The 16128-nt window shown below is 45.6% G+C and overlaps 1 protein-coding gene across 1 annotated transcript in view; it reads left to right on the top strand.

The window, feature by feature from the left end:
* The first annotated feature begins 564 nt into the window (after positions 1–564).
* The window catches only part of DRC2 (dynein regulatory complex subunit 2), a 43373-nt gene continuing 27809 nt past the window's right edge, over positions 565–16128 (top strand). Inside the window, exons 1-3 of the mRNA XM_088479174.1 lie at positions 565–930; positions 2470–2621; positions 6330–6497. Coding sequence (XP_088335300.1) covers positions 2481–2621; positions 6330–6497 — 309 coding nt within the window. The 5' untranslated portion in view covers positions 565–930; positions 2470–2480. The remainder of the gene's footprint in view (positions 931–2469; positions 2622–6329; positions 6498–16128) is intronic.

The following is a 16128-nucleotide window of genomic DNA, read 5'->3' on the forward strand; positions in this document are numbered from 1 at the left end:
GGTATGAGCTGATGAATGCTGACCGCCCATACACACAGCACGATGTGCCAATACGCACAGCCGATGCCATGTCTGTGCATGATTTGTGGTACACACCCACCGCTGCACACAGGATATATCAGCCAGTGTGTACGCAGCATCAGTCTCTAAACGCTCCAGGTGGCTATAGACTGCAGAGTGAGTGCGGCTCCAGGCAGCACTGTTTGCTACTTCACCCTGTAATCTAAATGCAGGTGAAGTTTTGCAGCAATGGTGCCACCTCCAAACCACTCGCACACCCATAGTTACAGGCGTCCTATATGCCCTCCCAACACATTGCTGCACACAAGCCAGCTGTCAGAATGAAACACCTACCAACATGAGACATTTGCAAATAATCGGGAGAGTTGAGAGATATGTATCGCCGCGGCCTACCCTCCAACATGACCCCGGCAACCAGGTACAAATTGCTCTGCTCCTGGACTTCCCACCTAATGTATGATTGCAGTCACCTGTGTTGAAGTAATTGATGAGACAGGTGTTTCACCACAGGTATCTGCAATCATACATTAGGCGTGAAGTCCAGGAGCAGAACATTTTGTACCTGCTGGAGCGCGTCATGTTGGAGGGTCTGGTATCGTAGAAGCCTGTACATGATCAGTCAGAAATGATCCCGGAATACAGTTCTTGTACTTGAAATAACACTGTCTGACTGTGACTAGTACATTTCTGCATTACATACATTACTGATTGTTTTATAGCTAAGCAAATTACGTTGAGAATCACTAAACCAGCGCTGTGATTGGCCGCTCCCACACCACGTGACCTGAAGTTGCCAAAGTCCCGCCTTACGGTGCCAGATGCGCATGCGCGCTGTACTCCCCAAGCTACGTGATTAGCGTTTCTTGTTGCTAGGATACGGGAGGAAACGACAGACAGTGCTGCGGAAAGGTATATGGGGAACATCGGGCTGTGGGGGGGGTCCACCTTGCTGGTTACATAGTATACCGACCTGCATTAGAACAGTAGATCCCCCACTTCATAATGACATAATTCCTTTATGAAGACAAATTATTGCTAGATGGAATAAGATGGATAATTAATAATACCGGTAGTCATCTTCTTGTAGTAACATGAGCTGTATAATAGAGTCTAGATAACACCATTTATCTTTGATTACTGAACAACGTGATCCTGAGGGACTTCAGTAAAGGAGCTGACACCAATAGGCCCCAACACTAATTCCCAGCTATAGAATAGATGGGAATTCAAAGACCTTAACCTAGCCAGTTTCAGCCTGAGAAGATGTTTGTCTGTTTGGGTCCTGATTTTTTTTTAGATCACTGACTTTCTGAGTGCTAATAATTTTAAAAGTGTTCCATTATGGAATGCAAAGTTGTGGAAGCAAAACAGATTATGATAAAAGGCATGCATACACTAGTTTTATAGTGCATGTAAATTCTAACGCACGATACATTGCACTGCATTGATGTGGTCAGTGCAGTCACTCCATAGTTCAGATGCCACAAGGCGTTGTGCATGCTTGTATATGTTAAGTGGCTCTTAAACACATTACAAAAAGATAGTATATGCACCTACCCTTATGTCCTGTATAGACCATTTGTGGAGTGTTTGACTATTCTGCCATCAGGAAACCAAATAACTAAGAATAGGCTAAAGAGTAAGGGGGTATATTTATCAAAGTGCACATTTACAAAAGTGGAGATGTTGCCCATAGCAACCAATCAGATTCTACTTATCATTTTTCTAGTACCTTCTGGAAATTGATAGCTAGAATCTGATTGGTTGCTATGGGTACATCTCTACTTTTGTAAACCTGTCCTGCACCTTAGTAAATATGCCCCTTAGTGTGTATGTATAGGAAGTCACACGCAGAAAGCCAGTGAAAATCAAAGAGGATTTCCCTTTTTTTTTTTTTTCATAAGGTAAACACACAATGGCCCTGCTGCTTGGATTGTGTGCCAGGCTCACTGTCCAATTTGACATAACAAGTAACACAATTTGGAGGAGATCTGGCTATTTTTCACTTAGGCAGAGTGCCTGGCTGGATTACTTCACTGAGGCTTGTTAGAGATGGCCATACACGTAGGTCAATTTGATTTTAGGCTGCACTAGTTTTAGATTGGAGCTCTGCTGCAATATTAAGCCAACTGCCGAACATCAGTGCCTGCAGCCAGCACTGGACATTGAAAGGCCACAGCTATGCTTAAGGCGTATATCTACTACACAAGAAAAATGAGCGATTGAACGATACCGATATCGTTCAATCGTTAATTAATCGTGCAGTAAAATGCCGGCAATGACCAGCGATGCTATTCCCTTGGAGATACCTTCAATAATTCTTTAATAATGCTTCCTATTGTGTATATAGAACAAATCTGCTTTTTATTATTATTATTACATATTAATAATGTACCACTTTACCTTATTGAATTCATTCAGTCCACTCTGTCCCCTCTTTTGCCTCAGATAACGCCACAATGCCGAAGAAAGGTGGAAAAAAATCTGGCAAATTAGGCCGTATGTCCGAGGAGGAGCGGTTACTATATATGCAACAAAAGATGCTGGCCGAGGAGGAGCAGAATAAGAATAAAAAGGACATGTTCATGCAGTTTCTTAAGGTATCTATTTATTTAACAGTATTTATATAGTGAGTATTATTGAGTATTGAATACATAACACCTAAAACTCAAAAAAGGTAACACAGGATCCATAACTGATTCAGTTTTGTGGATTAAATTAGATCACGTTTCATAATAACTATTCATTGTTTAGGCAAAGTTAAAAATGATGTCCCATATATTTAGGGTTGTGTTCACACAAGCATGTAACATCAGAAATGTATATGTTTTTTTGTATATACCTAATGTGTTCTCTATTTGTACAAATTTGAGTGTCCATATGGAGCTGGCATGCTAGGAATATTCCTAACATGTAGACGTGTCCCCATCAGTACCACCAGTCTGATGGCGTATTCTTTTAAACAAGACTTGCTCCCTTATTTATATATTATGTAGCTATCTAAGCTTTTTTTCTCCCTGACTTGCAGGCATTTGAAGATCCCCATTACTATGAGGTGACATTCCTGCTCTCTGAGCCAGCAGCTGAACTGTACCGTTATCTCTCCCATTCTATTCTGAGACCATGTGAACAAATTATGGCAACTCAGAGTCAACTTTATTTTTGAATCCTTTTCCACATAATAAACAATCACATCCAGCTGTGTGTTACAGGTCTCAATCCAATTAGCCGCGAAGGTGGCCAGTTGGCGTTGCAACTACATAGAAATGTCGATCCCACCCAGGACTTGCACATTTTTGTACTCAGCCCTATGGGGCAGCAAACAAAAATCAGTGATTCTGGCAGCATACAGCCGACAGTATCTAAAGCTGGTATCATTGTTTTGGTCCATTTGGCCACAATTCTGTGAAATCCATTGGGCCAATGACCTGTTTGTATATGTGGTCATTAGTTGTCCACTTAATAGGACCCATATGACCCTGTTTTTTGTCACAACCGCCAAATGACCGGATCTGTAGACAACATGATTGGCCAGTTTGGACATAGATCTAATTGTTCAGCACTCAGGCCAAATGACTGGAGGTTGAACCACACTATGGGCCCGATTCAGACCCGCTTGCTAGGATGCGTTCGCACGCAGCTAGCCGATGTTTGCATTGTGCGCATGCGCGAACCAGTCCGAGCAATCGAGAAAGGTCGCTCGCTGCACATAGAACGGCTGAATGAGTGACAGGAGAAGCCGTTTGTGGGTGGTGACAGGGGCTGGCCGCTAGAATCGAGGGAGTGGAGGTGCGAATGCAGGCATGTCTGAGCGTCTTAACGTTGTTTCGGAGGCGTGCAGAATTTAGAGGCAACGTCATAGGACACGTCACTTAGCTGAATTTTACACTGAAGTGCTCTCAGTGCTTTCGGTAGGGTATGGTTAGCCACAAGTGCTGTGTATGCATCCGATGGTAATCAATGTTACTGATGGCTGCATACACTTCCTGGAGATGACGTGCGCAAGTGGGCGTCTTGAGACAGGCTGGTGGGCGTCTGCATACACAGCGCGATCGCACGCCAAGACATAGTGGGTGTGCTAATGCCTTGCCGTGCAATCACCTGCCTTGCTGTTTATTGGCCGGATTTGCATACGCATCTAGCGAGCAAACGCATCTAGCGAGCGGGTCTGAATCAGGCCCTTTGTGCGGTCCGATGTTAACACATAGAGGTTGCATGAATTTATCAGTGTTTGACTTAAGGAGCCCATACATCTGAGTTGGATTGCCCTAATTCCCCATTCTGGAGACACTGTGGTCGTGGAATCGGGGGAAATACAATATGTTGAAAAATCTCAATTCACCGATCCCAACCAGAAAATAGTCGGAATTGGCGAGTCAGGGATTTTTTACATGTTGAATTTCCCCACTCCGCAGATGGATCGCCAATCATCACGTTGTTCTGGCAGAACGGAGCATTGTGGCCGTAGATGTATGGCCCGCATTTAGAAACACATGTAGGTAACCAAATTTGACGAGATCCGAAAGGGACTACTGTTAGCAAGACTGGGATCTGTTCTGATCACATTTACCAACATGCCCAATAATAATCTGGTTTGGTTATAGCATAAAGCATTATAAACACTGCACATTGCAATCTCCTTGTATTTGTGTGTGTTGTAGCTCCAATAATCTTGAAGTACTTGTGTTCAATTGATTGAGTGTATTGTTTTCACTGCCGGTACATCATCATTGTATCTGCTATGGCTGTGAATGTATGGTTTTATTCTGCGTGTACATTTGCACTAAATGAGGATCTTACTGGATCCACCCATAGAGGAATTAAATTTCAAGCTAAGTTTATTTGCGTTGTTTGGCAGTGCTCATCACTTGGAATTAGAGTTGAGGAACACTGTTAATTTTCATTCACACCACTATTGGTGTATAAAATAAAATGAGCCGCTGGTATGAGCTCGGAATTGAATGAGTCCACTACAGGATAGTCTGTGGTGTTGTAATCATCAGGCGAATGTCACACACAAAATATAATATATGCACAAGCAATATGAAAAAATACATGAATATGCAATCAACTAATCTGACGCAGCAAGCTAATGCTGGGGACTGTCACCATCATCAGTCCATCTGTGGCCATCCTTCTTCCCTACCCTCAAGCACCCACAATTGATACATAGAGCAAACTGTTGTGCATTTTTTATATGTCACCAAATATAAATCACAACACATTCAAGTGTAAAAGTAGATGGGTAATAATTCCAAATTATATCATTTTTCCAAAGTCCCACATTGTACCATGCAGAAAAAGAGAAATAAAGCACATATAGTGTAACGCCGTTAGGAAAATATTACCACAAGTTCTAAATAAAGTCACACTCCGATAGTTACTCTTGTTAGTATGCCCATAGCGGGTAATTTATGCCAGTGCTAAGTCTGCTCACTTTCTCCTGAATGTTCTCCGGTGTATACATCAAAAGGAAAAGGGGAACTGTTAGCTTAGTATTGCAGACACAGGCTAATGGCCAAAAGGTTCCTCGCAGGGAATGTCCTCCACTCTACGCAGGTAGAATATATAAGTCACAGGAAACCGATAATAAAAAATAAGTTTAATATATATACAGAACATCCAGCAGTAAAAATAGAATAAAAATCCCCTAAAGGTATGATAGAATTAATACCAGAGTCATGCTGGGATGAGCTTATTGGGCATACAGTCCTCTCCAATCCTGGGTAAATGAGGATCCTGTCGATAGGTGTTAAACCACAGCAGGATCCCGGTGATCAGTCTGCACCCCCCACCACCACCCTGAAACACCAGAAAAACATCACGTTTTTTAGAGATGTGTTCAGAAGGATTAATCCTAAATTAAAGTATCCGACAATTGATAAATAATTTCACTGTGGTAATCATCTACATTAAGTACCACAATATCACATCCTTATCTGCCGGCTTAATGACCGTTTTCCTATTCTCTTTGAGACTCTTAATAGCTACCCTCTGTTACTTAGTGAGATTAATACCTTTGACAGGTGTGTGGATCTGCATCTGTTCACAATTATGTGAACATGACATTACTAGACATAGCCTTCCATTGAATACTCTTCCCCTGTCCCACGCCTTCTGTCACAAGTGGGCACAATTGTCAAACTCTAGCAAATCTGCATTTAAGCTTATGCAAACACCATGTTTTATGATCATGCACAGAAGTAATTTGCATATTCTATGCTACACAAACTGTTCAACTATGCATTACTCACACTGTCTTCGCATTGCACTAATTTCACAATTTATTATTATGTCTCCTTACACAGAACAAGCTTGCTAGAGAGGAGCATAACAGCAGTATTAATTTGAACAAGTTGAATGTACAGTGGCGGGCTGTACTGCGAGAGGTGAAGGCAAAGGAGCTGCGGGAAGATATAGAGGTTCTCAGTCAGACCTTTGAGAGAGTTGTGGATTGTAAGAACAATGTCATCAAGGTGAGCAACTGATGTTTGTACAATATAGGTAAATGTAACATGCATCCACTATACCCTCCTCCTCATTCCTCAGATCCCAGCTGACAACCTTGACAAATTTTAAAGTGAACCGTGCTGAAGGCAACATGCTGACTAAAACTAGTTAGATAGTTGTTGCTATAATGGAAAAAGGAGGGGGATTTAACCCCCTATTGTTCCTCAGCACACTTTCTACGACCCCTCCCTTTCATGCACCTGATTAGTGCTGCTAGATTGATTGAGCAGCTGCCATTTTTTGTTTGTTACTATAATGGTCCAAGCCATTGAACGTGAAGAACATGAAGAGCCTCGAATGCTGTTGGTTGGAGGGAGGGTGATTTCTGTGGAAAGTTCTCCTTTTTTCATAGGTGTGCCAATTAAATGACTGTCAGACAATTTTACAGTGTTTTAGGCAGTAAACCAATGGACAGTCCATAGATATTTTCTGTTGATGGCAACCCGGGAGACTATCAATACCAACAATATTCATAGGTCCGCATTATACTTTTCAGAAAGGCCTAATTTTCTCATCTTAAAAGCTCATACACACTAGACGATGTGTGTATGAGCTGATATCGGCTGCGGCCGGCCCGGCAGAGGTGCCGACATCGGTAAGGGTATACACACTTGCCGATGTTGGCCATGACGAACGACGGCATGGGGGGAGTGGGACCATGCTGCATTCGGCAGCATGGCTTCGTTAACGATATCCCAAGATTTGGCGTCATGTACAGCCGACAGGGCATATCGTTAACGAACCCCAGGAGCGCGCATCGTTAATTGGTAACATCGAAGTACATCGGCGGCCATCTTACCCATGCGTCAGGTCTGACCTGCAGCCTTGGGAGCTCCTTTGACACGCAGAGCTGCGTATGCAATCGCAGTGGCTAATTTATGCACGCCCATGTGATGGCATTTAAACGGACAGGCACGCCTGCATTTTTGTGACCACTCCCCAATACCTCCCCCTAATGCTGGCAGTTTGTCACTCACTTGGCGATACATTCCTCTATGCGTGCGTGAACACAATGCAATCGCAGCGCATGTGCAATGGCAAACAGTCGCTCGATCTGCAAGAAAATTGCATTTGCGTCCGTCTCTGTCTCAAGTTCTCAGTGCTCTAGTGAGTGGGTGTTGGTTAGTATAGCCCACTGTCACCTTTGCCTCTGTGGGGTCACTGAACCGGTCTACGGGCTTCCTGCTCTCCAGCTGCGGTCCGAGGAGGCAAAAGCTGCATAAGTGCGGTCACTTTACAAATGGACCACAATGCCGAGTAGAGCCGCCATAACAGTAAACACGGCTATGGAGGTGACTATGCTGCGGAGGCAGGACGCCATTTTACAGCACGGCGCGCAGCTCCGCCCTTAATTTCATCAGTTACCTCAACTAGAGCCGTGGCAGGCACCATCTTAGAGAACTCAGCGCTGTGGGCTTGCACTGACTTCAATTGGCAGTATTGTGAGGCAGTTAAGTCGGTTATAGAGAGTCTCTTCTGAGGTAAAGGACAGAGTAGGAGTCCTATTAGCACTAACTAGTGGCAGCTTGTAAAGACTGAGGGCCTGATTCAGCAAGGATCACAGTAGCAAAGACGCACGCAATCGGTCCAATTAATTTGCATTGCGTATGTATCGCAGTGCGCGAACTAGCAATTGCGATGGGAAATGCGTATGCAGAGGCTACGCAGACTCAAAGCAGAGTGATTGACAGGAAGTGCCCTTTGTTGGTGGTGAGGTGGGGTGGTCGGGCGAATGCAGGCGTTCCAGTGCGTTGCAGGGACGTGCATAAATTATCCACTGCAATAGCATACGCAGCATGAGGCCTCATAGCGTGTTGTGAAGTTAGCAATTCCTGAGTGAGGTCTGACCTGCCTTATCTGTGCGTATGGGTCCGATGTTACTCTATGTTACATATTATTTCGCTATGTTGCCCAGGTATACGGGAAGTGGGCGTCCTTATGGTAAGCTGTGATCGCAATGCGATTGCAAACATTTGCATTTCACCACTAATATCAGTAACTGTGGTGCGTGCGTTCTAGCAGAATAGAGATCCTTGCTGAATCAGGCCCTGAGACTGATTGCCCAGAGCGGCATTACAGCCAGTGCACTAAAGCTTATACATTCACTATTATTCCCTGCACTTTGCCTATTTTTTCTTAAGGTATTAGGCAAGGGATATACATTTACTATTTATTCCTTGCACTTCACCTCTAAGTTAAGGTATTAAGCAAGGGAAAGCTATTTTGAAGTGAACAACATGTTAGGGAAGCCAGAAAGACTTCCAAGCCTAACCAGTGCTCGGCTATATATTTTGCTTGTTTTAATTGTGGTAAAAAATTACCAAAGGGATGCACGGAGCAGGGGGCTCTCTGCACAGCGTGCAATACCAGGACTGTGCTCCAGGGTTTTCAAAGGAAGCACCGGTGATGCCGGAATGGGCTGGATCTATGGCGGATACTATTGCAGAGCTCCGACAAATCCTGGTAAGTGACCCGGTTCCTAGCTCAAAAGTGGCCACCCCATTGGTTTGAGTCCATCAGAGGAACCTGAATGGGCTCGTAATATGGCAAAATGCCTTTCTGAGATGATTGCATCTCTTAATAAAATAGTCACTACTAAGAAGCGGCTGTTGCCATCCACTATCGCTTTTCCCGGGATTCTGACCCGGCGGACTCCATCTCCTGAGGAGGGGGAATTAGATCCTGATTGGGAGGATACCTCTGGCTGGGAGGAAGATTCCCCAGCTTCTTCAGGTGTTAAACATTTAGTTGAAGTGGTACATCAGACTCTTCAAATACAGGACACTGATAATACAGAGCCTGCTTCCACTTCTTTCTTCAAGCGTAAAAATAAGTCAGTGCCTGGTTTTCCTCCTTTTCCACACTGTGGGGAGACTTTTTAAAGGACGCTTGGCTTAAGCCTGACACAAAGTTTCAGGTCCCTAGAAAGTTCAGTTTTTGTACCCATTTGCTGATGATGATGATACTAAGCCTTAGGAGGTTCCCCCTTGGGTGGATGCCCCAGTAACTCGACTGGCTAAAGCCACAGTTTTCCCTACCGTTCAGGTAGGATCACATTGATAGAAAAACTGATGCTGTTCTAAAATTCATCTTTACCCTTACAGGAGCGTCTCTTCATCCTGTCTTAGCTAGCGCCTGGGCTGTTAGAATGGTTGAAGCCTGGGTAACCCAGATGTCGTCTGGATTCCCATCTGGTGATGCAAATTCTGAATTAGGTACTCATACGGAACAAGTGCAAGAAGCTCTTATGTATGTGGGTGATGCTTTTTTGGACATATTTTCCATACAGGCCAGAGTTTCTGCATTAGCGATTTTTGGCTCTGAGCTTACGAAGATCATCTCACAGGCTACTGGGGGTAAGAGTCCGTATTTTCCGGTTTTTGCTCCTAAGACTAGAGGTCCTCGTTTTCATGTCTTCCAAACACAAGGAAGAGGATCTTTTAAGTCCTTTCGAGGTATGTCCAACTATCCATGTAGGGGAGCCTTTCGAGCATGAGGTATCACCAATACCCGTCGACCTGCCGCCAAACCAACAGAGAACCCTTCTGCATGACGGTCAGGGGGCCCGACAACCCTCTCAGGTCGTGGGGGCACGCCTCCTCCAGTTCCGAGATGTTTGGCTTCAATCAAATACAGATCGGTGGATACAAGGCATCGTAACCAAAGGGTACATTCTCAATTTGGACGATTACGTACCACACTGTTTTTTTTCTCAACTCCCTTACCACAAGACCCAGACATCTGTTACGCTTTGCTGCAGTCGATTCGTTTGCTTTCAGATTCGGCAGTTATCACTCCGGTTCCCATTCAGCAAGAAGGAGAAGGTTTCTATTCCAACCTTTTTCTAGTAGACAAACCATACAGGTCTTTTCGTCCTATCCTGATTAAATCCATAAATTTTTCTGGCAAATTTCAAGTTTGAGTCTTTGTGCTCCGTCATTGCAACTATGGAAGTGGGCCAGTTCTTAGCATCAATGGACATCAAGGACGGTTACCTCCACATCCCCATTTGAAGAGGGCATCAACACCTACTCCTGTTTGAGGATCAGCAGTTTCAAATTCAGGCTCTGCTTTTCGGTCTTTCTACAGCTCCGAGTGTGTTCACGGAAGTTATGACACATATGGTCTCTTTATTAAGGATCGCTGGGGTAACCATAGGTTCCATATCTGGACGATCTCTTACTAAAGGCTCCATCGGAGAATCTTCTACTTCAACATCTATAAATCACGATCTCTACCTTGCAAGGTGACGGCTGGATCGTCAATTTAAAAAAAATTGAGCCTGTTGCCGGGTCAGCGGATGATATTTCTAGAGGGTATATTTACTAAAGTGAGAGTTTTTAGAAGTAGAGATGTTGCCCATAGCAGATTCTATTTAACAATTAACTAGCACCTTTTAGCAGATAGTAGTTAGAATCTGATTGGTTGCTATGGGCAACATCTCCACTTGTAAAAACTCTCACTTTAGTAAATTTACCCCTAGGTCTTGTATTTGACACAGTTTCTCAGAGAGTTTTACTTCCATCACAAAAGATACAGGATCTCCAATCCGGAGTACAATCTCTTCTTCAGCAGCATCGAGTCTCAGTTCTCAGGTGCATGCAACTTCTGGGGAGACTGGTAGCAGCCTTCAAGGTGGTTCCATTCTGCAGGTTCCATGCCAGGAAACTTCAACACCAGATTCTTCTCTGTTGGTTCAAGAGAAGTCCTCGAATAGACACAGGCCCTGATTGAGAGCCGGACGCTCTGACAGAGCGCTCGCTCTGAATCAGGGCGCCTTTTTTTTTTTATATGGAACGGCCTCCTGGCCGCTCGCATTGCTGTGGGATGCCAAGACCATCGCGACCATCGTGCTTGCGACGAGACTCTTTTGTGGTAGGGTCTCGTGGCCGCAAGCCCCAGAGAGCTTTTGGCTCAAACAGAGCCGAAAGCTCTCCCACTGACATCACTTGTGATGTCAGTGGGGCCGTCTCCAAACGGTAGGCATTCTCATGGGAATGCCTCCGTCTGGGCAGCCACCCCCCCGGCCTGCCCACCAAAGGGGGCGTGCTGTCACTCAACATCAACAGCACGCCCCCTTTGGTGCGAGACCCGGAGCGACGGAGTGCCCGTCGCTATCCGGGTCTCGCGCATGCGCACGACTGAGCCTGCTCCGTCGTGCGCATGCGCTCTGGGCCACCATCGGCCCGGGTGCGAGCGCTCAGCGTTTGTGACCGGGTCTGAATCAGGCCCACAGTTCCTCAGTCTGTCTCCTCAGACTTGTCACTGTTATGAATCTCAGAGAAGATTCACAGTTAAATCATACCAGGAACATGAAGCTCAGGAGAGTATAGTGAATTGGTTGACCAAGAGTCAATTGTTAATAGATACTAAAAGAGTCAATTGATAAAGAGTTGATTGATAAGGAATTGTGAGGACAAGATGGCTCCTAGTTGAAATGTGACCTAGAGGGTTGAAATGTACTTGGCTAGTTGCAGCCTGAATAGCTGGTATGCATTTGGCTAGTGTCAGGATTCTGCCTGGGATCATCTATTACTTACCACAGCGCTGGCTTTCCCTCACTAGCGAGAGCAGTGAGATGTCAGGGGCAGTGGTAGGTGACTTACTGAGTATTCTTCCCGGGGCCCAGGTGACTTCCACGCAATTCTTCATATTGGTTCCTGCGGCGGTGGTCATGGGCGCAGCCATCTTGGCTTAATCACCTGATAGATTCTTATCCAGTGGTAGCTGTGTCAGTTCTCAGCTGACTTGCTCATCCAATGGACAGCTACCATCCAATGGACCTGGGGTTATAAACAGGACTCCAGGTAACAGGAAGTTGTCTGATCAACTTCGTTAATCCCAGATGGTTGCTGTTTGCTTCATTCCAGGCATCACATGCAATCTTCAAGAGACTCTTCCCAGTGTTATTTCCAGTGTATACTCAGTACATCACCTATGTACTGAGCCCTAGTGTGCTATTTACAAGTGCCATATCCTTGTGCAGCAGTGCGACAGAACACCTTTTTGCTATTTACAAGTGTCATATCCTTGTGCGACAGAACACCGTAGCCTGTGTGTTATTTACAAATGCCATATCCTTGTGCAGCAGTGCAACAGAACACCGTAGCCTGTGTGTTATTTACAAATGCCATATCCTTGTGCAGCAGTGCGACAGAACACCGTAGCCTGTGTGTTCTATTTCAAGTGCCATATCCTTGTGCAGCAGTTCCTGCGTGCAACTCCAAGTGCCACCTCTTGGTGCAGCAGTGCATCAGAATACCTTTGCCTGTGTACTCTGTACGCACAGTAGTGTACAAGTACGGATCTTCATTCTCCTTCAGTGTCTGCAACATATCCTCATTCTCCTCCAGTGTTAGCTGCAGAACCTACTCCTCAGTGGATTGCCTTTCTCTGGTCTCTCACAGTACCACTTCAGGAAACATTTCTATTTTGCTTACTCTGTACTATTGGTACAGAGATTATATTACCAGTGGGCCAAAGCAGTGTGTCTTTCTCCATTCCCACTCACATTGGATCCCTGACCAAGGGACCGCGACCTGCTTGCCAGGTGTAGCTGAAATCCATATTCCTGGTGAACACCTCCCGGCAGGTTAGACTCCGCACCTTAGGTCAGGTCTCGCCAACATACGATGCTTGTGGATAGGGAGAACGAACATCCAGGACCCTCGCTCCTAATTCCTTCCTTAACCTGGGACCACAACTTCCAGCCCCTCATGATGCTAAGCGTGACAGTTTGATCAGGCCACTTCCTGTTACCTGAAGTCCTATTTATACCCCCAGGTAGCTGTCCATTGGATGAGCAAGTAAGGTGAGAACTATCAGGTGATTCAGCCAAGATGGCTGCGCCCATGGCCACCGCCGCAGGAACTCTGATACGGAGAATTGCGTGGAAGTCACCTAGGCCCTGTGAAGAATACTCAGCAAGTTACCTACCACTACCCCTGATGTCTCACTGCTCTCGCTAGTGAGGGGAAGCCAGTGCTGTGGTAAGTAACAGCCGATCCCAGGCAGAATCCTGACAGCTAGTTGCAGTCTTGAGGACTGGTATGCATTTGGCTAGTTGCAACGTTAATAGCTGGTATGCACTTGGCTAGTTGCAGCCTTAATAGCTGGTGTACAGTCTTGAGGACTGGTATGCACTTGGCTAGTTGCAGTCTTGAGGACTGGTGTGCAATTGGTTTGTTGCAGGCTGAATAGCTGGTATGCACTAAGGGATATCAGGAATTGCTACAAAAGTTAATTGCTTGCTTGAATTAACAGACAATGAATAGCAACTGAAACTGAGAGCTGTAAATTGGAGATAGTGCACATAGCACTGAATAGAAGTGCAGACAACTGGGTGTTGTTAAGCTGATTGGCCACACAGACACAGAGAAGCTGCTGAGAGTGCTGGAAGGAATAAACAAAAAGTTTGCAGTACTGACACTGCTTTAATGTACTTCCTGGGAATCCACACAGACACTGAGGTGTGGCAGGCACTGCTCTGTTGTCACTTGCAGGTAAATCACACACACACTGGGAAGCGGCAGCCACTGCTTAGATGTAACTTGCAGGGAGTACACACAGAATGGTGAACTACTCACTAGAACCGGAAGCCACAAACAAACGCAATAGCCGGCATGGAGTGAAGGGCTGGCTGTAACTTATGCGATGCAGGATCCAATCAAAGGCTTTTTCTGCAGAGAGCCCTTCCTAATGACTGCTAGTGTGCACCTGAGCTGTGCACACAGGGCCTGATTCAGCAAGCAATGCAAAGGAGATAACGCATGCACTTGGCCGATGTTTTTGTACTGCGTATTCATCGCACTGCACGTGCGCAAACTAACCAGTGCGATCGGGAAAGCGTACACAGACTACACGCAGCGTGTACGCAGACCCCTTCCGACATTGATTGACAGGAAGTGCCATTTCTGGGTGGTGCGTTGGGACACCGTTTTAGGGGCGTCCATAATTAAGCCAGTGCGGCGACTGATGCAGTGATGAGACTCCGTGCACACAGGAAGTTGCCAAGATCCTGTGCAAGGTCTGGTCAACCACTATTATGCAAATGTGGTCTATGGGTCTCGATGTAATCGATGTTTACGCTGAGTAAAGGGTGATGGGCGGCTTCATATAGGGCTGGGCGTCTGCATCTCGTGCTACTGTCTCCGTGCGTATGCATTGATTAGCATATTCTCGCAGCGGACAGGTGCGTGCGTTCTCTCCTTTGTGTTCCTTGCTGAATCAGGCCCACAGACAAGACATGATTAATTAGTGTGCAGCTAAATCCAGCACACAGACAAACAGCTGGAGCTGTATACAGACAAGACAGGAATCCGGCTGCCTGCAACAGCCGGAACATGGATCAGGACAAGATGCAATATCCCAGTGACAACTGCAGCTGGGACCTGCCACGAAGATGATCTGCTGTTGAGGATCCTAACAGTCGCACCCTACAGTGGTGGCTTCACACTCCAAATCTGATAAAGGGCTCCTTCTTTCAGATTTGGAATTGGGTGATCATCATAACAGATGCCAGTCTAACAGGTTGGGGTGCAGTGCTTTTGGATCAAATTTTTCAGGGGCATTGGTCTCTTCAGGAGTCTGTTCTTCCCATCAATATTCTCGAAGTACAGGCAATTTGCTTTGTTCTGCAACAAGCTCAGACATTCTTACAAGGCCATCCGTTTCTGATTCAATAGGACGATGCCACAGTGGTGGCTTATGTAAACAGGTGGAACTCGAAGCATGCAAGCCATGAGAGAGGTATCTCATATCCTTCATAGGGTGGACCTTTGGGGTTTGCCATCTCGTCAGTACACATTCCAGGAGTGGACAACTGGGAAGCAGACTTTCTCAGTCGCCACACCATTCATCCCGGAGAGTGGGAGCTACAACAACAGGTGTTTCAGACTGGACAGGTGGGGGACTCCAGACATAGACCTCATGGCCTCTCGCCTGATTAAGAAACTACCTCTGTACGGTGCAAGATCCAGAGACCCTCGGGCAGCCTTAGTGGATGAAATTTCTGCTCCGTGGACCTTCAGTCTAGGTTATATCTTTCTGCCTCTTTCCATGCTACCCAGAGTACTGCATAGAATCCAGAGGGATGGTCTTCCGGTTATCTCATTGCCCCAGACTGGCCTTGTCACCAGTAGTTCTCTCTCCTTCAGAGTATGTTGGCCACAGATCCGTTCTGTCTTCCTCTAAGGATAGACCTTCTTCAACAAGGTCCATGCCTACACCAAAATTTACATTAGTTGCCTTTGACGGCATTGCTCTTGAAACCAAGATCTTAAGAGCTTGAGGGTTCTCTCAGCCAGTAGTTCGGACTATGATTCAAGCTTGTAAACCTATTACTTCCAGAATTTTACCATCGGGTCTGGAAGCGTCATATTTCCTGGTGTGAAGGAAGAGGTCTTTCAGTTGCTGATTTCCACTTACCATGTCTTTTATCCTTTCTTCAGGATGGATTGTTTAAAGGTCTTCGATTGTCTTCTCTGAAAGGGCAAGTGTCAGCTCTGTCTATCCTATTTCAGCGTAAAGTGGCTAATATTGCGGAGGTTCAGGCCTTTTTACAAGGGGTTCTTCATGTTCAAGCCTCATATGTGCCCC

Source organism: Taudactylus pleione, unplaced genomic scaffold (assembly GCF_031769625.1).
Source record: "Taudactylus pleione unplaced genomic scaffold, aTauple2 ptg000005l, whole genome shotgun sequence".
NCBI lineage: Eukaryota > Metazoa > Chordata > Amphibia > Anura > Myobatrachidae > Taudactylus > Taudactylus pleione.